A 26,123-nucleotide genomic window follows, 5' to 3' on the forward strand; every position below is an offset into this window, starting at 1 on the left:
CAGGTCTGCAGACCACAGGGCCAGGGTCCCCCTCCGCTCTGTCCCACCCAGGCTGTGTGTGAAGACGACCAGCGACCTGGGACAGTGTCCCCAGGACTGCTGGGCTGCTGTGTGCTGGGCGCCGAGGAGGGTGGCCGGAAGGCAGACAGGAGCAGGCCGGCTCTCCTGTGACTCGAGGCAGGAGCTGGGGGCTGGCCAGCCTGCTCTGCTGCCCCAGGTCCCCAAGGAAGGACACACTGGCTGGACTGGCCACTTGGCTTAGCTGAGGGCAACGCAGGAGCCTGGACCTCGTCCCCACAGGACAGGAGCCCCTCTCCCTGCCAGCCCAGGGTCCACTGATTCGGGCTGCAGCCCAAAGCGTGGGTGTGTCTCCCAGGCCTCGTTTATAATCCAGCAGCTCTTGGGGCACAGGCGGGTCCTCTTGGGGTGGGGACCACAGCCACACCCTGGGCTGGTTAGTCTAGTGTGTGCTGTGAGCTGCTGGCGGTGTGGCAGCCACCATGCCCTGGCCCTTCATGGACAGAAATTCCGAGTACAAGCCTTTCAGAAAAGGACTGGTCTCTTGGCGGGCAACACAGGTTGAGGAGAGGACGGTGTGGCCTGTGGGGAAACCGCCCACCCAACGCGGCTCAGCAGGTGTCTGCTCTCCCGGCCCGGAGGGCTGGTTCTGGATGGGGTCACGGGGGCGCTGCCTGTCAGGGAGGGGGCTGGCAACACGCCCAGGCCAAGGGGCTCAGGAGATGCCCGGCAGGGCAGGGAGTGGTTCCTTTTGAGGCCACAAGCCACATCCCCCTGCGGGGGTGGCGGGGAGGGGGCGCCAGCGGAAGGTGGGAGGAGGTTGGCGTGTCCACGGGGCCAGGAAGATCAGTTCAGGGCCCGGGGCCCCGGGAGAGGCCACCCTGCGCTGACAGTCCACGTGGCTCAGGCGCTCGAGGGCGGTGGCCTGGCCTCTGGGTGCTCCCTGCCGCTCAGGCGCCCTCCTCCGTCAGCAGAAGCCTGTGGGCTCCCACTGCTGAAGTTCCAAGAGCCTGACGGGGAAGAGGGGTGGCCCTGGTCGGGGACGGGGCCGGCAGAGCCCTCACTCCAGCCAGGTCGGTGACTTTGTCAGAGGCCCCCGCCCCGCCCTGAGGATGGTGGCCGGCCAAGGGCCATCAGAGAGCAGGGCGTCCCCTCCCAGGGCAGGTGGGAAGCAGAGGCCTGGAGGAGAGGACGCAGCACAGCCCCAGGTCCTCTGCCTCCAGGCCAGCGGGCTGGCAGTGGGTTCCCTGTGCCCACCGACCCCACGGGCCCCCAGGACTTGTGGGGACAGACACACTCACTCCAGTAGGCGCTGCCCTGGGCCAGCGTGTCGGCCACGGAGGACAGGAGCACTGTGCAGTAGTTGACCTGGAGGAGGGGGCAGCCCCCGGTGTAGTCAGGACAGGGGCGCCCTCCCCGAAGGGCCCCTGCTGCCCGAGACCCTCCCTCTGGTGGCTGCGACTCAGGAAGGGGAGGCTCCGGCCTGGGTGGGGAGTGGACGGCGAGGGTCTCAAATGCAGGAGCCCCCGGGAAGAGCTGCAGGCTCCCCGGTCAGGGAGAGGCGGGTACCGGTACCGGACCCCCAGAGCCTCCCCCGACCCCCACCCCAGTCCTGGGGGCCGAGCCCGCGGCAGCCCCCGCCCGGGAGCCCAGGCGCTCTGCGCTGCCCGCCCACCTGAGACTCGAGCCGCTTGACCCGCCTCTCCTGCTCTCTCAGCGCCCCCAGGTACTTGGCTACGGAGTCCACCCTGTGGCAGAAGCACGTGGGCAGCAGGCTGCTGGGGGCAGGGGCACCCCCAGGCGGGGACCTCCCCATCCCCCCCACCCCATGGCCCAGGCCCTTCGGGTGGGTGTGGGGATCACGGAGCCTCCACGGGCGCGAGGTCGGGGCCCTGTCCAGGGTGGGGGAGGCTGCGTGTCCCGCTCGGACCCTGGGCCATGAGGGGGCCACGCCTGCTTTAAGCCAGCCTGACGCCCCCCGGTGTTCCTGGCAAGCATCTCCCAGCCCCTGCCGCTGAGGCCTCTCCTGGCCGGCCCTGCCCTGCTGGGGACGGGGCACCACTCCCGGGCTCGGTGCCCTCGGCCTCGCCCGCCCGGGCACCTGTGGGCCGTCTTTCGAAGCAGCTCCTCCCCGCTGTCCTTCCGCTGCTTCTCCAGCTTGCCCAGCGCGTTCTCCTTCTGCACCGCCTCCCAGGTGACCACCTTCTGGTCCAGGGGCTCCGGCAGGTCTCTCTCTGGGAAGGCCGGGCAGCATCAGGGGCAGAGCCCGGGCTGGGCCAGGCAGGGGGGCGGGGGCAAAGCCAGGCGGAAGGAGCCCGCCCCTCGCGGGGGGCCTGCGCCCAGCACGGCCCAGCCTGTGCCAGCTGCCCCCGGGGCCTGGACAGATCCCAGCCAGGGCCTCACCCAGGTGCGCCCGCTTCTGCGCGGCCTCCTTCCGGAAGACCCGCTTGAGCAGCAGGCTCAGGTGGCTGAGGAGGATGAAGGGCGGGGCCAGGGCCGGGCGCTCGTGATACTCCACGATGAGGTGGTAGCGCTGGAACTTCCAGAACATGTCCGCGTTGCCCTGCACCACCTGGAACGTGTAGCTGAGGACGCGGCGTGGGCGGTGGGCACGCAGCGGCCGCTCCCTCCCCCGCTCCCGGCGCCCCAAGGCGCCCCCACCGCCCTCCTGCTGCCTTTCTCTGCGGGAGTCCTGGAGGGGGCTTCGAGCATCTGGGGTCTCCCACTGCCCCCTCAGCTTCAGCCTGCGCAGACCCAGCCCCTGCTCCAGGGCACCCCGGCCCACCCCGCACGCCCCCCCGGTGCCCTGAATTCCCTCTGCCAGCACTCCAGGCCCGGCCCGAAGGGGAGCCGGCGTTTCGGGTGACACCCCACATCCAGGCCCCTCCTGTGGGCAGAGAGGCATTCGCAGCCTGCCGTCTGGGCCAGGGTGGGCTGGACCCATGGGCACCCTACGTGGGCGGAGCAGGGCCAGGGGGGCACCTGAACATGGCGATGAGCAGGTTCATGAGCAGCACGTTGGTGACCAGCAGGAAGGTGACCAGCAGGAGGATGACCAGCCAGTTGGCATAGAGGTTCGGGCAGGAGGGCGAGCCCTCCAGCAGCAGCGGGTGCACGGAGCAGTTCACGCGGGCTTCTGAAACGGAGCAGGCACCGTGGGAGTCGGGCAGGGCCACCCTGGGATGGCTCTCGGGGTTTCTGGGGTCATCTGGGCTTTGGCGCTCAAAGTCCCTGTGGTGGGCCACCCCAGCCCTGGGTGGTCGGCCTGCAGGTGCCAGCCCTACTCCCCTCCTCTGCCGGGCCGAGGTCACAGCCAGGACCTCAGGCCCTGGACACAGAGCCAGGGCCCTCTGGAGCCCCTGGTTTCTGCTGGTTGCTTCTCGCCCCCTCCCCACCACCGCCACCATCAAAGGCTCTTCTCCCAGCCCGTAGGGAGCTGGCCTTGCCAAGGGAAGGTGCTCTCTCCTGCAGGACTTGTCAGGGCCTTTATGACAGTACAGCCTGCCACAGGATTCCAGGCAGGGGACGAGTCTATACCATTTCCAAAGAGAGTAGAAGCAGAACGCCCTTGACACTGATCATTGCAGGAGCCAGCCTGAAGAAGCGTCTCTGGTCGAGGGAGTGGGCACCCTGGGGGTAGCTGAGCACCACGCCCTGGACAGGGACGCCGTGGAGGGGCCCCCCACCAGCCCTCCCATGCCTGCCTCTGCCCCTGCAGGACCACCCTGGAACCCCACCCCGGGAGGTGGGTGCAGGGAAGCCAGGGGAGAGTGAAGGACATAGGGGAGGGCGGCCTGGGTGCTGGGGCACCTCGGCGTCAGGAGGGCCTCGTGGCTTCAGCCGCCCACCCCCACAGGCCCTGCGTGCACGTGTATTTGTGTGCACACGCGTGCTCACGCAGGCTGGGCTGGGTTTCTGTCACGGCCCCTCCCGGCCTTCGTGCTGTGACTAGTCGGGGGGGCCTTGGGGGTCTCTCGCTGTGTGCCCGCGTCTGCACCTCCACGCTGCAGGTCTGGCTGGCAGGGCCTGTGTCTGTGTCTGCATCTCCCCCACCAGGACCAGTCCCTCCGGCGTCACTGTGACCCCAGCCGCCCCTCCCACAGCCCACAGATGTGCTCTGGGCTGACTGCTGACCCCTTCCCTCCCTCCCTCCGGGGGCCGGAGGTGGGACGGGCAGGCCGGGAGGGAGGGAAGCGTGTTTGTGAAGCCGTAAATCTGCCTGATGAAAGCGTCTCCTCGTGACTCTCAGAGGCGCCACCAGGCCAGGCTGGGAAGTGAGTTGTCCTGGGGCCTAGAGCCCAGGAAAGGCACTCCCCCGACCCCCTCAGCCCCTCACTCCTGCAGGCATGTGTGTGGGCAGAGGGCAGGGCGGCACCGATCCCAGGACCATGGGGCTACCTGCCCTCTTGGCCCCTAAGGGAGGGACTTACTCTCCCTGCAGCGCGGGGGGCTCCGGGGTGGGGGGCTCGCAGGGAGCGGGGGGGCTGTGCCCTGAGAGGCCTGAGCTGATGCGCGGCGGGAGGGACCTGCTGGCAGCTTCCACGAGCTGGCCCAGGCCCAGCCCTGATCACGGGCTTTCGCTTCGGGCTGGCTCTCGGGGGGTTGGCAGCCCCTGCCTTCCCCAGGTGGTCCCAGGCTCTGGGCGACTCCGTACTGTCCCAGCGTCCCCTCATACCAGCCTGTGGCCATCGGAGCAGGAGTGACTCCCATCCCCCCTGCCCAGCCCCGGACTCGCCCAGCCCGCCCCCCTCCTCCCAAGGGGCCCGTGGGACTGGGCCATGCTGGGGTCAGGCAGTGCCCCTCAGCAGGGGCCATGTGGTGGGGATCTCATTAAGCTAATGGCCTGGAAAGCGATGCTGGTGGATGAACAAACACCCGGGGCGCGGAGTGGGGTGCGGTGGGGGGAAGGAAGCAAACAGCGAGGAAATGAGCCCGCGGAAACCCTAATTAGGAGGCAACTTCCATGACGGCACAGCCGCCCCCCGCCCTGGGGCAGGTTCAGTTCAGTCATATGTCCCCATCCCATGACAAATATTTACCGGGCCGTGGGGCACCAACCTCGCCTCATTAGCTGCAGTGGCCGCGGTCAGGCCTCACTGCCAGCGATTGCCCCGTGGGCCCGGGTGGCCTCCGCCTGACACCACCGGCGCCCCTCACCTGCAGTGCCCAGCACGGCTGGTGCCCCCTCTTCCTCCCGGAATCCCAGCCCTCACGGCTGAGCCACCGCCTCCCACCCTGTACTGCCTTGACCTGGGGAGTCCGGGGAGCCTCGTCCGGCCCCGGCCCCAGCCCCAGCCCTGAACAGGGGCCATTCTGGAAACCCCTCAGACAGGGCACACCACGCAGGAGGTCGGGCACACATGGGGGCAGAAGAAGCATGGGTGCCTTCCAGAACAGCCCCCCAGCCGAGGGCCTTTCCACTAGGCTGGCCCAGGGCTGGGGGGTGGAGCGGGTGGATGGGGGAGGCGACAGGAGACCCGCTGCCCAGCAGGTACAGGCCCGGGTGCGTGCAGCCAGCCCAAGGGGCCCCGATCCCAGGTGACAGTCAGGGGTGGACCGGGAGGCCCCCGCTCTGCCCCTGTAGTACCTGCCCGCCCCTCCACATGGCAAAGCTTGCCCCCTTCCCCAGGCTGCCCTGTCTGCCCGCCACCGGTCCCCACCTGCAGCCCACAGTTGGGCCTCTGCAGCTACCACGACTCAGCCTGGAGCTGTGCCCTGGCTGCCCGGCTACACGCAGGTGTGCAGGGCCTGGGGTCTGGCCACGGGGACGTCCTTGCCGTCAGCCAGCTCCAGGCTGGGGTCTCTGGGACCCCCAAGGCCCCTCTCGAGGGCCGCGTGACACACCGGCTACACTCCAGGGTGGGAGTGCTGCTTAGAGCTGGCCTGGGGGCCCGGCCCACCCCCCCGGGCGGCGTCCTGACCGTCGATCTCGTCCAGGGGGATCTGCCCGAAGATCTGCAGGTAGGGCCGGTAGAGCACGCGGCGGAAGATCCACTCCAGGCGGCCGTCGTGGGGGTGCAGCAGCGCCTGGGTGGTCACGCCGTAGGCCACGAGCCACACGCTCAGGAAGAAGAGGAAGAAGAAGACGTCCCTCATCTCGGGGGGGGGGAGAGGCGCTCAGCACCCGCCTGGCGGGGGCCGCGGCCTCCCCCCCCCCGGGGGGGCGCACCATCCGCTCCACGATGATGATCTTGGGGCCCAGCTGCTTGTGGATGGCGAAGATGTGGATGAGCCGGAGCGCGAACACCATGAAGTCCACGGCCAGGATGGTGCGGCCGGCCTCGAACCCCGACGGCAGCACCCTGCGGGGAGCGCGGGCTGCACGGCGGCCGGGCCAAGCGGGGCGTCCGGGGGGGCCCGCGGGGATGCATGCCGCAGCAGCCCTGCCCGCCGGCCGCCCGGGCCGCCCCCGCCCGGCCTCCGGGCCCCACGGACCTGCAGGTGACGCCCGCGATGAAGAGGAAGATGGCCCCCATGTCGCACTTGTTCCAGTTGTCCTCCACGTACAGCATGACCTTCTTCACCAGGTGCGTGTCCTCGTCCGTGAAGAAGCCCTGGCGGGGGCGCACGGCCCGGTGACGGAGACGCACGGCCCGGGGACGGCCGCTCGGGGCTCCGTCCTGCGGGGCCGGCCCGCCACCCACCTGCCGGATCTCCTCCAGCACCAGCGTGAACACCCAGAAGTAGAGCGTGACCTCGGGCCCCGACGGCCCCTGCGGGGGCGGCCGGAAGTCCACCAGCAGCACGTAGGAGAAGAGGAAGAGGAAGGCGAAGTACATGAGCACGTTGCCCAGGAACACGGTCACGGGCGCGCCCCAGAACTTCCGCCAGCGCGTGAGCAGGAAGGCCGCGTGCGGGCCCCGGCTGCCCCGAGTCCTCGGCGCCACGGCCCGCGCCTCTGCCCTGCGCCACAAAGGAGGCCCCGCGGGCGCTGAGACGGGCGTCCGGGGCCCACCGGAGCCCAGCTCCCCGACGGCCCAGCCTCCCCGGGGCCTCACCGGCTGCCCGGGCTGCACAGCAGGCTCTTCTCCGTGTCCAGACTGTCCAGCTCCTGCAGGTCCTCCAGGCCTGTCCGCAGAGGGGCCTCCTCCCTGGGAGCGCAGGCGACCCTCAGGAATGTGGAAGGGCCCCCCTGGGCACCCAGGCAGCAGAGAAAGTGCTGGATGCACGGAGAAGGGGGACAGGCAGGGCCACGAAGGCGGGCGGGGGGGGGCAAGCTGCCGTCAGTGCCAGCAAAGCCCAGGGACCACCCGCCTCGCCCTGCCCCGACGGACCTGAAGGTGATGAGGTTGGTGTAGATGAGGGCCGGACAGAGGAAGGCGGCCAGCAGCCGCAGGACAGGGGTGCCCGAGGCCATGTCGCCCCACCAGATCCGGGTGAGGAAGGCCTGGGGTAAAGGCACGGCTGCTGACCCCACTGTGCCCACACCAGGCATGCCCTTCAAGGGTCAGCTGAAGCTCCTAGCCTCCCAGGAATGGAACCTCCCTCCACCGCACCCCTTCCCGAGTGGCCAGGGTGCAGGCCGGGGGCGAGGGGCAAGGGAGGTCAGCTGGGGCGCCCCCTGTCTGCCCGCTGCCTGGTCCCCAGCAGCCCTCCCAAGGCCTCGCTCACCTGCACCCCATCGTGGGCAAAGAAGGCCTTGGCATCGGCCTCGGTGGCCAGGTGCAGACAGGTGGTCCTGCTCCAGGAGCGGTTCCGGCGCACCAGCAGAGCAAAGGCGCGCTCCTCGCTGTTGCCGTAGCACTCGGAGAACAGGTCTGCCGAGGGCGCGGCCACTGCCACGGACGCCCAGGCCCGGCCCCCGCCCGCCCTCCTCCTCTGCCCCCAGCTGGCGAGCTGGGCCCTGCCCGGAGCCCACCCCCCGGGGGCTGCCACGTGGATGCGGCCCGCCCCGCCTGGCCGTCCCCCCGCAGGACCATGGGAACCTCCCCCTCGGGGTCCCCGCCCGGCGGGGTGTGTGCCTGAGGCGGGGAGCTGCGTCCCCATCACGGGTGCCGTCTGCCCCTCTGGGAGGGTTTCGGGGAGGGCCCGGGCCCCGCCGCGGTGCTCACCCAGCGCCAGCTGCTCGTACTTGGCCTGGCACAGCGTGCGGCCCGCCGCGGCCTCTGTCTCCAGGTGGGCCATCTCTTTGAGGATCTTGCAGGCGGCCAGAGCGGCCGCCACTCCCTCCTGGCCCTAGGAGACCGGGTGTGAGGAGGCGGCCATCGCCCCGGGGACCCCTCAGGCCCGAGCCTCCCGGAGTGCTCACCATGGCCCAGAAGTAGGTGGCCATCTCGTGGCGGTTCTGCAGCACAGCCCACAGGAACAGGTCCCTCCAGGGGTTCTCGCTCCTCTGCGTCAGGTCCAGCAGCCCCTTCTGGCCCGGGGGCCGCCTGGCCGGGCCCCTCTCCTGGAGGACGGGGCCGTCAGCCCGCCGTCGCCACGGCCCCCGCCCGCCCCCGCCGGCCCCGCTCACCGCCTGGTAGAGGCCGCGGCAGGCGTCGTGCAGGAAGTCCTTGAGCACCCGCGACACCTCGTGCAGGGAGAAGGCGGGCGGCCCGGCGGGCGGCTCCCGGGCCGGCTGCGCGCCCAGCCCCAGCGTCAGGCGGCCCTCCTCGAGCTTGCGCTGCAGCAGGTCGAAGAGCAGGCTCTTGGGGCGCACGGAGCGGTAGAGCTGCTGCAGCCGCCCGTAGGTCAGGAAGTCCGCCACGTCGGCGCCGTTGTCCACGAGGAGGCGCACGAACTCGGGCTTGTTGTTCACCAGCGCGTCCATCAGCACCTCCTCCAGGTCATGGGACTGGGCGGCACAGGGCGGAGGGTGAGAGCGAGCCCGGGCGGAAGGGGGACCACGAGGGCGGGGGCGGCAGCGGGCGCAGGGACCCTCGCCACGGACCCCCGGCTCCTGGGCGGCCAGCCGGTCCCCTGGGCCGGGGCAGGCCCACCCCCCAGGGTCGTTCAGCCCATCCTGCCCGGGGCCGCCGCCAAGAGAGGTGCCCTGGCCCTCCCGGGCCCCCTCAGCCAAAGCTGGGCCAGAGGGACCCGGCCAGCGGCCCTCAGGACACCACCCGACCCAGACCCTCGCCCGGGTCCCTGCCCTACGCTGGCCGGAGCCGAGCCGGCACCTTCCACTCCACGTCCCCGTTGAAAATCTCGCTCTTGGCAATGTCTACACGGTCCCAGGCCACAGCCAGCTTCAGCTCGTCCAGGTAGTCCTGTGCCTCCTGGCTGTGGCTCTTGCAGGCTGCAGGCAGAGGGGGCAGGGGCGGTGAGGGGAACAGGGCCCTGGCAGTGCCGGCCGGTGGCCCAGGGCCGCTCGAGGAGGGGCTCCTAGATACGGGGCAACGGGACGGGGCCCTGGCGCCACCACACCCTCTGAGTCATGGCGGGAGTCACGAGACATCTCCAGACCCCAGGAGCCAAGGCTGGGAGCCCAAGGGGACCCGGGGTGAGAAGAGCAGGAGACGAGCAGGCGGCCCACTGCCTGGCCACACGGCCCCTCCCCGCGAGGCCTCTGTCCGTCCACTGCCGGGGTCAGCCCCCCAGCAAGTGTTTATGTCCCATAAGAAGCACGCAGGGGGAGTTCCTGCCATGGTACAAGGAGATCGGTGGCATCTCTGCAGCGCCAGGATGCCGTGGTTAAGGGTCTGGCATTGCCGCAGCTGTGGCGTAGGTCGCAACTGCAGCTCGGATCTGATCTCTGGCCTGGGAACCCCATACGCCATGGGGCAGCCAAAAAAGAAAACGAAGAAAAAGAAGCACATAGGGCGTGGCAGCCAAAAGTGTCCCCTGACAGGGACACAGGAGCCAAACCTGGAGGCTTTGCCTTAGCGGGGAGTGGAGCCCTGACACAGGCGACACCACGGACGACCCCCACATCCTGCTCGTGAAAGAAGTCAGATGCCGATGCCACACGGTGTGTGATCAGCAAATTCATAGACACAGGAGATGGGTGGATGCCAGGGGCTGGGGACATGGAGTGTGACTAATGGGACCCTCTGGAATGTTCTGGAATTACTAGCCATGGATACATAACCTTGTGAAAACATTAAAACCCACTGAACTGAACAATCTAGGCTTTTTTGTTTATTTTTTTTTTTCATTTTATGGCTGCACCTGCAGCATATGGAATTTCCCAGACTAGGGGTCACATCGGAGCTGCAGCCGCCAGTCTGCTCCACGGCCGCGACAACACCGGATCTGAGCTGCGTCTGCGGCCTGCACCACAACTTGTGGCAATGCCAGACCCTTAACCCGCGGAGCGAGGCCAGGGATCGAACCCGTATCCTCACAGGCGCTATGTCGGGTTCTTAACCCGCTGCGCCGCAACGCGAACTCCCTCGTGTTTGAAACTGTGAGCAAATACACCTCATAAAATGTGCCAAACACAGAATGTTTCTCAGCTCTGAGGTCGCCCTTGCGCGGAGGCCTTGCCAGGCTCTGCTCTGCTCCAGTTCTGCTGCCCATGCCGTACCCGCTCGCCCGCAGGCTCCCACGCACACGCTGGCCCTCGCACGGAGGAGTGCAGCTGTCCAGGCATCTGGGCCACTGGCAGCCCCCGGGCAGCGTCCCTGCCCCAAGCACAGGCCCCAGGAGGACCTGGGAAGCGGCAGGGCGTGGGGGTCGCCCCTCGCCGGGCTGGCCGGACCCCCCCCAGGGCCCCCCGCGGGCCGGCGGCCGGGCCTCACCTTTCACCAGCGCCTTGAGGATCACGGTGTCCAGCTCCTCGGAGCCCTCCTGCTCGAAGTCATGCACGGTGAGCAGGTGCGGGTGCGAGGCTATGTTCTGCAGCTGCGGCACCAGGATGAAGGCCCTGAGGCGGCCCCGCGGCAGGCCAGCCGCCGCCCCGTCCACCCAGGGAGCAGGCCAGCCACCGCCCCGTCCACCCAGGGAGCAGGCCAGCCGCCGCCCTGTCCACACGCTGTCCTCTGGGCCCCAGGGAGCAGGCCAGCCACCTCCCTGTCCACCCAGGGAGCAGGCCAGCTGAAGCCCTGTCCACCTTCTGCCTGATGGGCCCCAGGGAGCAGGCCAGCCACCCTGTCCACCCTCTACTCGTGGGCCCTGGGGAGCAGGCCAGCCGCCGCCCTGTCCACCTGCTACCTGATGGGCCCCAGGGCGCAGGCCAGCCACCACTCAGTTCACCCAGGGAGCAGGCCAGCTGCCGCCCTGTCCATGTGCTATCTGCTGGGCTCCAGGGAGCAGGCCAGTCACCCTGTCCATGCTCTGCCCGTGGGCCCCAGGCAGCCCCAGAGAGCAGGACACCCATTGTCCTGTCCGCCCACTGCTCGGGGGCCCCAGGGAGCAGCCAGCTGCCTCCCTCACCACCCACTGCCCACTGGGCCCCAGGCAGCCCCAGGGAGCAGGCCAGCTACCACCCTGTCCACCCGCTGCCCTTTGGCCCCGGCCCCCCCATAGACCAAGGTACCCCGGCTGACGAGGGCCTGGGCAGGGGTGAGGCGGGGGCGCTGGGTCACCTGAGCGTGGTTTGTGGGCAGCTCGTACCAGGGCTGTCCAGTGCAGGATGTCCTCCCGGGAGAAGTGCTCGCTGGGGAACTTCTCTCTGAGCTGCTTCTCAGCCACCTGGGGCACCAGGAGCTGGGGCTGGTGCATCAAGGCGGCCAGCACGTCGGCGACGCCCCCAGAGCCCGCCAGGATGAGCCACGGCGCGGCGTGCTCCACAGCCCTGGAGATCCTCTGAGGCGGGCGGGAGGGGACAGCGACCCGGAGTCAGCTCCGGCGCGTCCCTGTCCTGGCAGGGCGGGCCACGCGGGATGCCCCCTGCCCCCACCCTACCTCCAGGGTGCTGGGGTCGCCGTTGACCAGCAGGCAGAGGACGGGGATCTCGATGCTGCTCGTGCCTGTGGACAGAGCGTGAGGAGGTCCGCCGGGTGCTCGGGGGGCGGAGGGCCTGGGACCCTCCCCGTGGGGTGACGCCCCGGCCTCACACCATCCATCTCTCCATTTTCTGGGCAAACTCCAGCAAAGGGGCTTTTTCTATTGAGGTGTGGGCTTCAGGCTGCCCGTCAGGCAAGGATGCCAGCCCCACACGCTATGGCCTGAGGCAGCTGCTTTGTGGCTATTCAAATGCGGACTTAGGGAGGTTACAACCGAGCACGTATCCATGAGGACACAGGTTCGACCCCTGGGCTTGCTCCATGGGTTAAGGGTCCGGTGTTGCCGTGCACTGCGGGGTAGGTCGCAGATGCGGCTCGGATCCCGCTTTGCTGTGGCTGTGGTGTCGGTCGGCAGCTACAGCTCCGATTCGACCCCTGGCCTGGGAACCTCCATAGGCCGCGGGTGTGGCCCTGGAAAGCAAACAAGCAAACGAACCAACAACACTGCGAAGTTGAACTTGCAGTCCCTGGCCGCACCAGCCACACACCCAGTGCCCCCCCTTCCCCATCAGGGCAGAAAGGGCCATGGCCTTGCTGCTGGGTCCTCCGAGACCCACGGGGTGCATCCGAGAGGTGGGGGAGGGCGATGGTGGGTTTCTTCCCCAAACAAACTGGAAATGAGTCTTCCACACGGGAAGCCCCAGGGAAGCCTGGAGCTGCCCCTCGGCTGAGTGGGAGGCACAGGCGGGCAGGCAGGGGTGCCCCACCCTGGGAAGGGTCCCCTCCAACACCAAGGGCGCCTCCTGACTGAATGGGGCGGATATCGTGGGCCGCACCGATGTGCTGACCGTTTAAACATGGCTCTGGCCGTGCTTTCATTAAAGCGGGCTCAGCTGACAAACATGACGTATTGCTTATAAACATCGCACGCCATTCTACACCTTGTTTACAAATAGCGGCTGTGCGCTAGTATTTGCAAATCCAGCTTTTGAATGGGCCATAGCCCTGCCCATTCCCCAGACGACTCTGCCCCCTGGCGGCAGCCTACTTCGTAGCCTGTGGAGGGAAATTTGAAACCCACACATCTCAATTTCTTCCCAAAGCCCCGAGCCCACTGCCAGAGCCTGTGGCCAGCGGTGCCCCACTGGGCATGAGCCTGAAACCACTCTGCCACCTGTTGGGAATGTTATCACCTGGCAGGGCTACTCCCCACAGCTGCATCCCCCAGCACGCTGGCTGGCGGGACCCCCTCCTGGGCCACCTTGGTGCCTTCAGCCCTGAATGCCCTTCCCCGCCACCCTGGTGGTCCTTCCAGCCCTGCCCACGCACTGTGCCCCCCCACCCCCACCGCCCCATGTTCCCTGGCGGCCTCCCTGGGCAGCCAGGCAGCCGGGCCTCACCCCCGTAGCCAGTCCTTTGCTCCGAGATGTGCCTTTCCAGCCTCAGCCGCAGCTCCGTGGGCCCGTCACCCTTCCCAGGCGGGCCCGGCTCCACCAGGATGAAGTGGGAGTGGTTGTTGTCCAGGGGGCAGAGGGGGCCCTGGCCGCCACTGTCATCCATGGGGTAGCGAACAGGGCTGTCCTCCTGGGCCCCACACAGACCGTGAGGCCTGGCCCAGGCTTCTGACCAGGCCCCAGGCTGCCCCCACCCCAGGTGGAGGGAGGGCTGGGCTGCTGTTGGGGAGCCTGGGGGCAGGCCAGGGAGGGGACCCTCTAGACAGAGCCCGGGGCTGGAAGCTCCACTCCGGGGACTGCCTAGGCCTCCTCAGACCCCTCCCCCCGGGGGACGCTGGGGGCCCTGGCCCAGGGTCACCCCGGCTTGCGGGAAGGCGGCCAAGCCACTCATTCGGGCACTCATTCGGTGGGATCTTGGGGCCCAGGTCCCCAGCCCAGGCCTGTGCTGCCGGGAGCTGGCAGCCTCCTCCTCACGCCTTGATGCTGCCACCTGCTGGGCACGGGCTCCCAGCTCCCCGTCCTCCCCCCTCCCCCACAGCTTCGCTCCACCGCCCAGGTCCTTCTGTGCTGCCTCGCTCCCCCCAGCCTGGGCTGCTCTGTCCACGGCTGGCCTGGCCTTGAGGGGACGTAAGGGATGATTCTGGAACAACACCAGTAGACGGCGGGGTGTGGTCAGCCTGCGAGGCTGCCTGGGTGGCCTCCCTAGGTGGGCAATTTTTGGGACCTCACAGGCCCCGTGCGTCCCAAGCCCTCAGTGCTCCGAGCCGGATGCTCACCTGGGCATCGTCCAGCAGCTGACGGTGCAGCACACGGCCCAGCGGGGCGATGCCGATGGCCACCACGCGGGCCTTGGTGGACGTGCTGGCCAGCGACTGGTCACGCACAGCTTGCCCGACATAGCGGGCGAGGCCCACCCGGAGTGCACTGGTCAGGATCCAGGCGCCTGCGGACACGGGTCTCACAGTGCCCTGAAGCCTGGGGCCTCCCTGCCCACCCCCCAGGACCCGGAGCCTGGGGAGCTGGTCCCCTGGGTGCTGTCTGGGCAGAGCAGGCCAGGATTCTGCCCAGCTGCGGGCTCTGGGCCAGAAGCCAGGGGCGCCTGCAAATTACCAGCCTGCTTCGGAGGCCTTGGTTCTTTTCTACAATCGTTTCTGGGGTGAGGGCATCGGAAGCCCCACAGCCTTTTCCTGGGTTTGCTGAAGGCCCAGTCGGCCTGGAAATAAAGCCCGGGGAGGTTGGGGCAGGGGTTTGGTTATGACCCCAGCGACGGGCTGGCCAGACTGCTCCCTGGGGGGAGGCGGGGAACAAAGGAGGAGCAGCCATGGGCAGCGGGTGTAGAAACGGTCACCGCCCCCGGGTGTCCTGTGGAGGCCTGTGGAGCCCGCCGTGTGGCCAGGCTGTCCCCAGGGGCTGTCCCCACTGCAGACGTGCACCACCGTGGAGGGAGGGCCTGCGGGGACAGTGGCAGCAGGGGCTCTGGGGCCCTGCCCGTGGCGGGCGTCACCTGTGCTCTGAGCCGCCTTCACCAGCCCTTTGCGCAGGACGTCCCGCAGCCACGACTTCACGGCAAAGGGCCGCTCCTCGCCGACCAGCGACACCACCAGGTTGGGGGCCGGCAGGTGCCACTCGGCCAGCAGGAGGTCGAAGAGCACGGATGGGGCCACACTGCTGGGCACCTTCACAAACTGCAGGGCACGACGGCCTCAGGGCAGGGGCCGGGGTGCTGGGCATGGGGTTCTGGCTATGGGGGTGCTGGGTCAGGGGCGCCCTGGGCACAGAGGTGAGGTTGGGGGCAGGGGTCCCGCATGTCTCAGCCCACTGCGTGATCTGGGCGTGGCCGCCCTGCTCAGGGCCTCACATCCCCCTCAGCGAGAGGCCCAGGCTGGATAGAGGCGGGTCCTGGAGCCCCTGTGTGGGGAGTAGGAGGCAGGGGCCAGTGAGTGCCATCACCTCCAAAATTCTGCCTGCCTGGGGGCTCGGAAGAGGCCCACGAGGGAGCAGGGAGCAGGGCGGCGTTCTGGGGAGGAAGTGGGGCCAGGAGCATCACCAGGCCCTGAGGCGGAGCCTTGGGGGGGACCCCCTCTTACCTTGCCTCGCTTCTTCCCAGACCCTCCAAATTCAATCTCGCCCCGGAGCAGGCCCGGCCCCCATCTGTCTCCAGCACCCCCGGGGCCGCCGGAACAGACGCCCCCCGCATCCTGCATGGGGGCCTCCCTGCAGGGACAGAGCCCACCTCTGAGGGCTTGAGGCAGCCCCGCTTCTTCCTGCTCTTCACGAGGGAGTCCCGTCCCCCTGCCCCAGCGCCCCCCGCAGCCCCCACCACATCCCCGCCCCCTCCCGCTCTGCCCTCCTCAGCTCCCCTGTAGCCGTGAGCTTTCCAAGTGCCCCAGGGCAGGGGGCTGCTGAGGATGAGGTGCAGCCTCTGCCCGGCCCCTGACGCCCCCACTCACCCCTCCCTGGGCGCTGCAAGCCCGTCACGCGAGTTGTTGCCACTTCTGCGGAGGTTTTGGCAGGGGGGGTCCTGGAAACCCGAAAGGCTTAGTGGAAGTCAAGAGCCCATCCGCCCCACAGGACAGGAATGGGGGCCCTGCGTGTGCCCGCTGCCCAGGGGGAGAGGAGGCGGCAGGTGAGAAGAGAGGCCTGTACGCAGCTCAGGTGCAGGGGAGCCAGGGGGCCGAGGAGGGAGAGACGCCCGGCGATGCCCAGGTGCGCCCAGGAGGCGCACAGAGTTAAGGCTCCTCTGCCCATCCTCCTACCACCCAGGACCTGCCCCCAGGCCTCACCCCTGGCCAGCGCTGCCCACGGGCCCCACTCCATGCGACAGAGACTTGAGGGCTGCGCTGGGGTCCCAGGACCAGCCGAGGGACAGCTGGATCCCCTCAGCCTGCCCGACTGCGAGTACCCCCAGTGCCCCCCGAGCCCACTGCGGATGGCTGCCTGCCCGGCCCCCCACCCTCCCACTGCCCCCATGTTTTCTCTGCAAACTTGGTGTGGGGAGGGCGGGCCTGCCCTGGCCGTCCCAGAGCCGAGGCCTCCTCCCGCCGGAGGGACCCAAGTCCCCGGAGACCTTGCGAGGCGCTGCCCCGCGAGGCCCACCCACCCCATGAAGCTCGGTCCCCAGGCTCTGGGGGGTGTCTGTCCGTGGCAGGAGTCGGCTGAGGGATTTTTCCAGCTTCTCCTGCGTCAGCCCCTCCCAGCCCCTCCCGGAGGCCACGGACCACGGGTGGTCGGGGCCCTTCGTGAGGGGAGAGCGAACACCTCTGACGGCGGCTCCCATTGTTAAGGTCGGAGCAGACTTTGTTTCTCACACGGGAGGGGGCAGGGCACCTGCAGACATGACACGGTCCTCCCGTGTCCCCCCAACCCCGGTGCCTTGAACTTGTGGAAATAAGCTCTCGGCAGCTGTGATCCTGTGGGGGGAGGGCATCAGGATGTCCCCCAATCCAGGGCCCAGGGTCCTTACACGAGGGAAGGGCCAGGTGGAGATGGAGCAGAGGGGGTGAGGCAGCCACAGGCCTGGGGACGCCTGGGACCACCCTTGCCCCCCGGCCCCCCCACCCCCCCAGAGCTGGAAGAGGCAGGAAGGACCCTCCCCTGGAGCTGCTGCAAGGAGCTCGCCAATACCTTGGTGCAGCCGGACTGCCGGCCTCCAGAGCAGGGAGAACCAGCTCCTGTGCTCTAGGCGCCCCTGGTGCCACCCTGTTTGTTTCAGCTGCCCCAGGGCCCTCAGGCAGCCCCGCCTCTCGTCTGTCCCTCACACCTATGTCCTGTCCCCGGGCACCAGCCTCCAGTAGCAAAACCCAAGGATCACCAGCCTGTCACCCCCCTTCTGCACCCCGGCTCGGGTGGGGGTGGGGGGAGCGGAGGATTTGCATCCACCGACCTCACCCCGGGGCTGGGGCTGGGCTGCTGCTGAGATCAGTTGCTGCTGGTGGGGGGGACGGTGGGGGGGAGTGGGTTGCGGCTGTGACCTGGTCTGGGTGTGGCACCAGCAAGCCCTCACCCAGCCCTCGATGCCGCCCCTGGGGCTGGTGACCGTGACCACATCACACACCACCAGCCTCTCCCAACGGCAGGAATTAACTCCCCTCTCGGTCCTGGAGTCCAGAAACCCCAGATCAACCTGCCCAGGGCCGCACTCCCTCCTGAGCTCCGGGGAGCAGGGGGGCCCTCCTGCCTCTACCAGCTGGTGGAGGGGGTGGTGCCAGGTGGCCCTGGACTTGTGGCTGTGTCCTTCCATCTCTGCCTCCATGGTCACATCCCCTGTCCCAGTGTCCCTCTCCTTATAAGGATGCCAGCCCTTGGATCAGGGCCTCACCCCGCTCCACCACGACCTCATCTTAACTCGTTGTAGCTGCAAAGACCCTGTGTCCAAATAAGGTCACATCCTGAGATTCTGGGTGGATACGAATTCAGGGGACACTCTTTGACCCCAAAGTGAGGCAGCCAAGTGGGGTGTGCTGGCATCAGGCTGGGAGGGCGGGGCAGAGGGGAGCCGATCAACGGCCTCACTCCCGCCAGGGCAGGCCAGCCCTCCCCACAGCTGGATGTGCCCCCGCCCAGGGCGTGTGGGCTCTGGAGAGGACAGAGCGGCCCCTGCCTCGGGGCGAAGGTGCTGGGGTGCGGCTGATCCTGTCCAGCCCCCCGCCCTTTCCTCACTGGGGTGGAGGGGAGGGGGCTGTCCTGAGCAGGGCCTTCCCAGGGCCACGACCAGCACCCTCACCCACGCCCCAGAGGCCTGGGCCTGGCTCCTGGCTCCCCACCCAGGGGGACCGAGGGGCCATTTGGGCTGAGCCCCGGGGTGGCACCGTGCCAGACACCAGGCAAATGGAGCCACCAAGTGGGAAGGACATGCAAACAGTGGATTTGCATGAGCAGGTGTCCGGGGCTTTAACACCATGTTCCTGGAGGGGGTGGGGGAGTCTGGGCTGCGGGGGTCCTAGTACCCCCGCCGGAGTCCCCCCCCAACTCTGACAGGGAGAACAGAGGCCAGATCTCCCACCCCAGCAGCAGAGGCACCAGGGCGCTTGCCAAGGGGCAGATGGCCACCCCTTGTCAGAGGCCACCAGGAAGATGGCCCCAGTGTGGGCAGAGCTGGGCAGGCAGGCCCCGGGAGTCCCAGCCCAGTCCCTCTCGGGCTGTGTCACCCAGACAAGGCCCTCAGCCTCTTGGGCCCACCCCGCCCCCCCAAGATGCAGTGGATGCGGTGAGGAGAAGGATGCTCCCGAGGGCCCCAGGCCAGCAGGCCAGCAGTCAGCGCGGCAGCCCTCTGCCCACAGTGGGGACACGCGTCTCCCTGGGCTGAGGGTGGAGGGCATGGTTTGGGAGGGGGCACAGACGCTCATGCGTGTAAGCCCTGCACCTGTGCCCCGGGTCCTTGGGTCTGGCCCCCAGGGCCACGGGGCCTCCCCTCCTGCCCAGAACCCTCCCCGCAAGCAAGAAACCTGAGAAACCGAGGTGGCGGGGTGGGGAGCAGGACATGGCCCTGGAAGAGGGGCCCCCCTGCTCTCGCTCCACCTGGGGGCCGGCATCTCGGGGCTCCTACCTGCCCTCTTTCTCCCCGGGGCCCGGACATGCGGCTGCTGGCCAAGGAGCGGGATGGAGGTGCCCAGAGCACGGTGCCCGCAAGCCAGCTCGCCCGCCCCTCCCCGCCCCACCCACCACGCCCGGTGCCTGGGCGGCCAATGCCAAGACCCGGGCTGGGCACCATCCGATCTCGGTTTACTGGGGCCCACAGACCTGCTGGCCAAAGCCAGCCTTCCTCTGGCCTGAGGGACCCAGTGGCTCCTTGGATGCCACCAGCCACCTGCTGCCACGAGGCAGCCCCGTATGGGGGTGGCCGTCACCACCTCCATGGACTACGCCTGGGGGAGCCTGTGTCACACCCGTGTCTCACTTCCCACGTTTATCTCTCCAGCAACTGGGAATGGCTGAGCCCAGGGTGTGTGGCCAGCTGCCCTGTGGAGGACCCATGGGCAGGGACCGCCCCTCTACTCTGGGGTCCCGTGAGGCTGGGTTGTCACCCCCTGCACCCCCGGGTGTGCTGCCCTAGAGCGGGCACCGCTGGCTAGCCGTCAGGCTGCCAGCACCCCAGGCACTGCATGGACACTGTCCCTTCAACTAGGGGCAGGCCAGGCAGCAGGGCTTGGGGTGTCCCGGAGTCCCGCGGTCCTGACTCACGGGCCTCAAAGCCCTCGGGCTCAACTCTGGGCCTCAGTTTCTCCACAAAAATGGGGATCTAGGTAGCTCAAGTCTTGAGAACTTTTGGGTGACACAAAAGGAGATCAGAGCCTGGGGGACACTTTTCATGTCCCTTCACCAGAGACCCCAGGCCCCCTCATCCTCTGAGCTCGGGAGGGGTGGGGGACCCCACTAGGCCCTGTGCTCTGGGACCCCGGCAGCCTCACCACTCTGGCCCATTGGCCACCAGAGGGCGCCCCAGGACCACAGGTTGAGTCTGGCTGGCGGAGGCGGTCTGGCCGGTGGAGGCTGCTTCGCTCCTGGACAGGAGGCCCTCGGCCCCGGCTGGCCACGTCCTGCAGCTTGGCCTGGAGCCCGGGGCGGGGGGGGGAAGAGGGGCTGTCTGGGGATCCCTCAGGAAATACTGGATTCCAGACCAGGGCAGGGACCCCACAAGCTGTCAGGGCCTGGGATCTAGGGAGAAGGGCTTTGGGGTCCTGGGCAGAGGATCAGACCCAGCCCTGGCAAGGCCGTGGCACTGGACCACACCCAACTCCGCAAGACCAGCCTGGCTCAAAGCCCCCCGCTGGCCTGGCCCCACTGCCCACGGGAGGGTGTGCAGAGCCCTCGAAGCCGGGGTGCGGGGGGAAGATGGCCCTTGCCCGCCCTGCCCTCTCTCCCAGTCCTGCCCGCTACCTCGGCTCCTAGACGCCTTCTCCCCCCACCCCCAGCCCAGCTCCAGGCTCTGCTCCCTTCCTGCCTACAGCCCCCTGTGGCTCCCTATCCCTCCGGCAATAAAACCCGGTCTCCTGCCAGCAGCTCTGCCCAGCCCTGCCCACCTCCACCCTCACCACCCACTTGTTCCCTCGTCCAGCCTCAGACCCGCCCCTTCCCTCCCCCTCCCCGCCCCCTGCCCCTACAACACTGGCTCACGGCCTGGGGTCTCCGCATTACCTGGTGTCATTTTCAGTGAGCTTGCCCCTCCGAAGGGACCATCCATTCCCTTTATGCCACCTGTCCGCTTCCCGGCCGGCGCCGGCGGAGCTGCTGGATGGACACAGGGTGAGGGGGTGGACAAGTGCTGTGTTTCCGTGAGCCTTGGACCTGTGCGCTCCGCTCGGGTGGGCGCACCGCTGCACGGGGGAGGCGCCCAGATGCCCCCTGTGCCCCCTGACACCGTGGGGAGGGCCCCGAGGCCTGTGCCCCTGCTCTGTTTTCAGCCGCCTCCATCCCCTTTGCTCTGGGGCCAGTGCCTTTGGGGACAGGACTGAGTTCACATGACACCTCCTTTGGGGGCAGGCCACGCCTGGAGGAGCTGGCGCCCAGCCCCCAGACCTCTGCCTGTGCGCAGGCTGACCCCGCTCCAAAGCAGGCTGGCCACAGACACGCCCATCTTCTGTCCCCGCCTGGGGCCTGGGGGACACACACGCACACATGCCCCTCCCCTCGGCAGAGACGGCCGGGTCCACTCAAGGCCTAATTCCCAGGAAGGCTCCAGGGCCCCTGAGTCCTCTTGAGCTCCTGGCACAGAAGCCACAACCCAGAGAGGGGCTTGGCTGGCCCTGGGTCTCCCTGCCAGCCTGGGGGCCTCCTCCCACTCAGTGCCACTCTCAGGTCTGCAGGGGGTCCAGACTCAGCTCCTGGGACAGGAAGGGCCCTGTCCTGGTCCCTGGGGGGGTTGCCACTCCTGGTTGAAGGCAGGGCAGGCTCTGCAGGACACAGCCCTCATCTGCCACTTCTGGGTTGACGTGAGCGCCCTCAGTGAAGGCTGGGGACCCATGGGCCCCTCGTTTAGGGGCCATCCAGAGAGAGCAGCCCAGCCTCGGCCCCACTCCCGCATCTTCCTGCCGCCCCCCCCGCCATCCCTCCTTCCTGCCATCCCTCGTCCCCACAGCCATGGCCCGCGTCCCCTCCCTGAAGTTACCATCGGGATCCTCTCCGCCGGGACCCTGCATCGGGCAGGTGACCCCTTGTCCATGGCCTCCACCCCCAGGAGCAGGACGGGGAAGGGGAGGGACGGGGGCAGCCGGCAGGCCTTGGGCCCCTGGCCCCTCGGGCAGTGCCTGCAGTTGGCCACCTCTCTGCCCGGGGCCCCAGTCCTTCCATCAACCCTGGGAGGGGGCATCCATGCGTCACAGACGGGGAGAGAGGGGCCGGAGAGGCCGCCCAGGGGCTGAGCCGGGACTCCCGCTCACCCTCCGGCCCAGACGCCCTCCCTCTCCTCCCACCGCCCTGTGACTGGAGTTGCCTGGGCTGCAGGAAGGAGGCATCTCCCAGTGCCCTCCCCGCCCCGAGGGCTGGGTGGTAAACTGGACCCGCTTCCGTCGCTGTCTCACCCGCAGGAGCAGCCATCCACTCTGGCCTCAGAGAGCAGACCCTGGCGTGGAGTGCGGGGCGGGCTGGCGGGCCCCGGGCCGGAGGAGCGAGCTCCTTGCACATGCCCGCGGGCACCGAGAGCGGCGGCAGGGCGGGCGCGGACCGGTGTGTGTGTGTCTGCGGGTGCATGTGTGTGGACACACAGGCTCTTGCCCTGCGGGTGCAGCCGGAATGCCAGTGCCCCAGCAGTCCACAGCTGCCCCTCTGTCCCCTTCTTCTTGGGCCCTGGGTGTGACGTCTCACTAAACTACAGGCATCTGTGACCCCCACCCCATTCTCCTGAGCCCCCATCACCCGCCCCCTCCTCGACCATCCCGTTAGCCATCAGCTCAATCAGTCGGTCAACAGATGATGGAGCAACTTCCTTGCACCAACGCAGTGCTGGGCCATGTGTAGACAAGAGAGAAATAAGAAGCAAATTAAAAAAAAAAAATTAAAGAAAAGAGAGAGGAGTTCCCATTGTGGTACAGTGGAAATGAATTCGACTAGGAACCAGGAGGTTGCATGTTCGATCCCTGGCCTCGCTCCGTGGGTTAAGGATCCCGCGTTGCTGTGGCTGTGGTGTAGGCTGGCAACTGCAGCTCTGGTTTGACCCCTCCTGGTGGCTCATCAGTTTAAGGATCCAGTGTTTTCACTGCTGTGGTGCAGGTTTGATCCCTGGCCCAGTAACTTCCACATTCCACGGGCACAGCCTAAAATAAAATAAAATAAAATAAAATAAAATAGGGGTGTGGGGAGAAGTAAAGCAGGCAAGAACCTGGATGGCTGGACTGACGGATAGTTGAGGAATTTTATTTTTAAATGTTCAAGGACTGTATCTCGCTGGGAAGGTAACATTTGTATGAATAACTGAAGGAAGGCTCGTTCTCCTGCTCATCATCCCTCTGCCCCCACATCCATCCGTCTGTTCACCTGCCCGTAATCCAGCCATTCACCCAGCCTCACCACCCTAAATCCACCCCCCTGCCCACCCATTCACCCATCCCTCTGCTCATCCATCCACCCCCCATCCACCCTACTAGCCATCCGTCATCCACCCAACTATCCACCCACCATCCACCCATCACCCACCCTCCCTTCCGTCCACCTGTGCCTCCACGCCTCTCTCCGTCACCCACACACCTTTGCTTAGCTTCCCTGATGCCTGGGCTGGGAGATGAGCACGTCAGTCTCGGCCCTCAGGGGGCCCTCACGCACAGGCTCTGGGTGGCTGTGGGGGAGGAGAGGGGACTGGCGAAGGCCTGCCCCCCACAGCAGGTGCGCTTGTCCTGTAGCCACCACCCCCGCAGGCAGGCCTCGCCTTCCTCTCCACTGGCCTTCCAAGTGCCACCGCCTAGCAAGGCCGGGAGCTCAGTAGGCGCCCGATAAATAGCGGTAAGCTGGCCGAGTCACCCCGGCCTCGTCCTCCTCCTCCTCCATCACCCTTGTTTTGCTGTCAGCTTTTTCACCCTGGCTGACCCGCTCACACGCCCTCTCCAAGTCCACTCGGCTCAGGCCCAGCATGGGTGGACAGGGTAGGGGGACTTCGGAGGGCCAGCCCCATCGGCCGAAGTGTCAGGGTGGCAACATCAGCCAGGTGACAAGGACCCTGGCTGGGACATTGCCCACCATGGCCTCCAAGGATTAAGGACCAGGCCACGTGGCTCAGGTCTCCCATCCTCCCCCCCCCCGTGTGGCTGGGAGCCCCACCTGACTCTCTCGCAAGGAGAGGCCACGGCTGCGCAGACGCCCCAGGGCGACAGCGCCTGGGCTCAGGAAGGGTCCGCTTGGGGCTGTGGGTGGTGGGCGGGTGCCTGGGGAGGTGGGGAGGTCTCGTCTCGGCGATCAGAATCGGGAGCATGTCAGGCCCCAGGCTGTGCCGGGCAGGCATGTGTCCCCGAGGGTCCCCCTGGCTGGCTGCGAGAGCCCCTGACCTCACGCTGTGGGGTCACAAAGAAACCAAAGCGTCAGGGGAGTGTCTGAGGACACCCATTTTAGGGGTGATTTCAGCAAAGAGGGCCCCAGGCCGCGCGTCCTTGCAGCAGCTGGGCTAGCAGTCTAAATAAATTCAAGTCAGTTTCGTAAGTGGTCCGTGCAAATTCCCAGCAAAGATGTTATTACAATGTGGCCCTGCCAGTTGACCCTGAACCCTGAGCCCGACCTCTCCCCAGCAGGACGGCCCCTCAGGGCTTCTGTGGGGGACACCCTGCCAGGCTCCAGCTGTCCTGGGCCCTCATCACCAGGCTTTGGATTCTTGGGCTGTCCCTAAGATGTCCCCTTGGAAGGGGACGGGAGGTCAGGGGCCAGTGGGAGGGTGACCGGAGGGGGCCTTGGGGTGCGTCCAGCTCTGGCCACAATACTCTCCCCTGAAACTGACCCACTCCCTCCGCCGACCACCCTGGCAAGTGGCCCCAGACTTTTGTGAATCTCTTGCTTAATTTGGAGAGCGGTAGTTGGAGAACATCCAGAAAGGCCCTCTGTCAGCTGGGCCAGCCCTGATAGCCATCTGGGGACATGTGAGAACCGGGAGCACGAGACCAGCTCGGGGAAGGCGGTGACGTCAGGTGACCTGACCTCGGATCAAGGAAAACAGCGGGCAGCACCCCACTCCCTGACCGGGCCGGTGGGACCAGATCCTGGGCGGGGAGGGGTGAGCCGCGGTGAGAGCCCGTGGGCCAGGCCCAGCCGCCAGGTGACCCGCGTGGGCTGGCCAGATGGGCGGGAGGCATTGTCCCTCGGAGTCGCCGCCCGCCCCCCGACTCTGCCCCTAGCAGCTGTCTCTCCTGACAACCCCACTCCCAGGCCCCCGGGTCCCACGCCCCCGAGGCTGCCCCTCGGAGCAGGGATGAGTGTCCCCTTTCCCTGTGTGGTCACGAAAGGGCTCGTGGGCACATACGAGGACATATACAGCCACACACACGGGTGCAACACATGCTTGGCACACACGCACCTGCACACAAGGGCACACCCTGCCCTCAGCCTTCCCGGCGGCTCCCAGCATGGCACGGGGGCGACGGGAGGGCTGTGACAGGCCCTGGGACCTCCCCCTGCTGGAGCCTCCTCTGCGACAGTGCCTTCAGCTCCGTCCGTCCTGCGGGCTGGGCTGGGACACCGGCTTGTTCCTGAGTGGGGCCACTGTCCACACGGGTTAACTGTGGTGTGCCCTCCGAAGGCCCACGGAGGGAGAGACGGAGTCGGGTCAGAGTGAGTGGAAGGACGCCTCTCGGCCTCCGTCTCGGGGTGATGCCCGAGAGGGAGGGAGAGGAGCTTGCTAAAATTCAGAGCCCTGGGCCCGGCGGGGCTGCAGCACAGATCCCCCAAGCCCCCCTACCCCTGTCCCCTGGATTTCTTCGCCTCACCCGCTGCTGACCCTGAGCCCCAGAAAGGCCGGCCTTGTGCACGCGGCTCTCTAGCTGGGGGTGGGGGTGGGAGCAGGCGAGCAGTGCTGGCACCAGGCCCTCAGGACTCAGGAGGCAGTGGGTGAGCGGGCGGGTCAGCGTGGAGCTGGAGGGGATGCCAGCCAGGAAGCCTGGACACGGGGCCCCACTCCGCCGCTTCCCCAGCCTCTGTTTCCCCCAGGTGCTGGCTGACCTCTGGGCCCCTCCCACGGCTGGCCCAGCATGGGGTGCATATGGGGTGCCCAAGGGTCTTGGCAACATGCCCCTGAAGGAAGGTGAGTGTGGCATTTCCAGAAAGTTCTGAGGCCCAGAGACAGACCATGGACCTGAGAAGCAGGGAGGGGGCTTCCCAGTCCATGCGCAGCCAGGTAGATCCATCAGCCTCTGTGTCCAGGACGCCAGGGTGTGGCAAGTGAACCCCAAGTGACCAGTGACCAAGGAGCAGGTCCTGGGGAGGGAGGGGCTTTCCCTGGTTTTGGGGGGGGCGCTTGAAGGGCAGCTGGGAGCCGGTGGCTTGGTCACCCTCACTGCCCACCTTGCAGCAGGCCTGCCTCGTGCTTCCTGCTCCTGCAGGCCGGCCCTGCCCTCGCCCCCCACCCCCAGCCCGCCCCCGAACCTGAGCGCAGCGCCAGCCTCACTTCTCTGCACCTGCGCCCCGGGCTTCCCTCCCCCACCACGTCCCCCTCCAGCTCCTCTGAGCTTTCAGGGAATTGCCCGTTCCCCCCCTGCCTGGCCTCCCGTGAGGACCCCCAGAGCAGCTCCCACACAGCTCAGCCCCCCATCTCGCCTGGGTGGTGCTTGGGTGGCCACGCTGAAACTGTTTAAACACGGAAACTTACACGAGTGGAAAGAGCAGGGAATCAAGGCTGTGCCCCGGCAGGCTCAGCAAGGCAGAGCCGGCTGGTTTA

At 67.7% G+C, this 26,123-nt stretch overlaps 1 protein-coding gene across 3 annotated transcripts; it reads right to left on the reverse strand.

Moving 5' to 3' along the window:
• TRPM5 (transient receptor potential cation channel subfamily M member 5) lies at positions 542-18,880 on the reverse strand. 3 transcript variants are annotated; one of them, XM_021082617.1, is made up of 25 exons: positions 18,828-18,880; positions 15,733-15,803; positions 15,370-15,496; positions 14,787-14,967; positions 14,059-14,225; positions 13,229-13,412; positions 11,788-11,852; positions 11,497-11,688; positions 10,683-10,785; positions 9,120-9,238; positions 8,474-8,794; positions 8,267-8,407; positions 7,630-8,193; positions 7,293-7,405; positions 7,017-7,109; positions 6,663-6,921; positions 6,454-6,572; positions 6,188-6,320; positions 5,940-6,114; positions 3,001-3,154; positions 2,422-2,603; positions 2,120-2,252; positions 1,694-1,766; positions 1,320-1,386; positions 542-1,028 (listed from the first exon to the last, which is right to left on the reverse strand). In XM_021082617.1, exons 1-25 carry the CDS (start codon positions 18,855-18,857, stop codon positions 922-924), a joined length of 3,873 nt encoding a protein of 1,290 aa, XP_020938276.1. In that variant the 5' UTR covers positions 18,858-18,880; the 3' UTR covers positions 542-921. The 3 variants fall into 3 exon arrangements, with proteins under 3 accessions (XP_020938276.1, XP_020938277.1, XP_020938275.1); XM_021082618.1 differs by having other exon boundaries at positions 7,630-7,775; positions 8,070-8,193; positions 8,267-8,794; XM_021082616.1 differs by having other exon boundaries at positions 885-1,028; positions 5,940-6,320.

The sequence above is a fragment of the Sus scrofa genome, chromosome 2 (assembly GCF_000003025.6).
Source record: "Sus scrofa isolate TJ Tabasco breed Duroc chromosome 2, Sscrofa11.1, whole genome shotgun sequence".
Classification (NCBI taxonomy): domain Eukaryota; kingdom Metazoa; phylum Chordata; class Mammalia; order Artiodactyla; family Suidae; genus Sus; species Sus scrofa.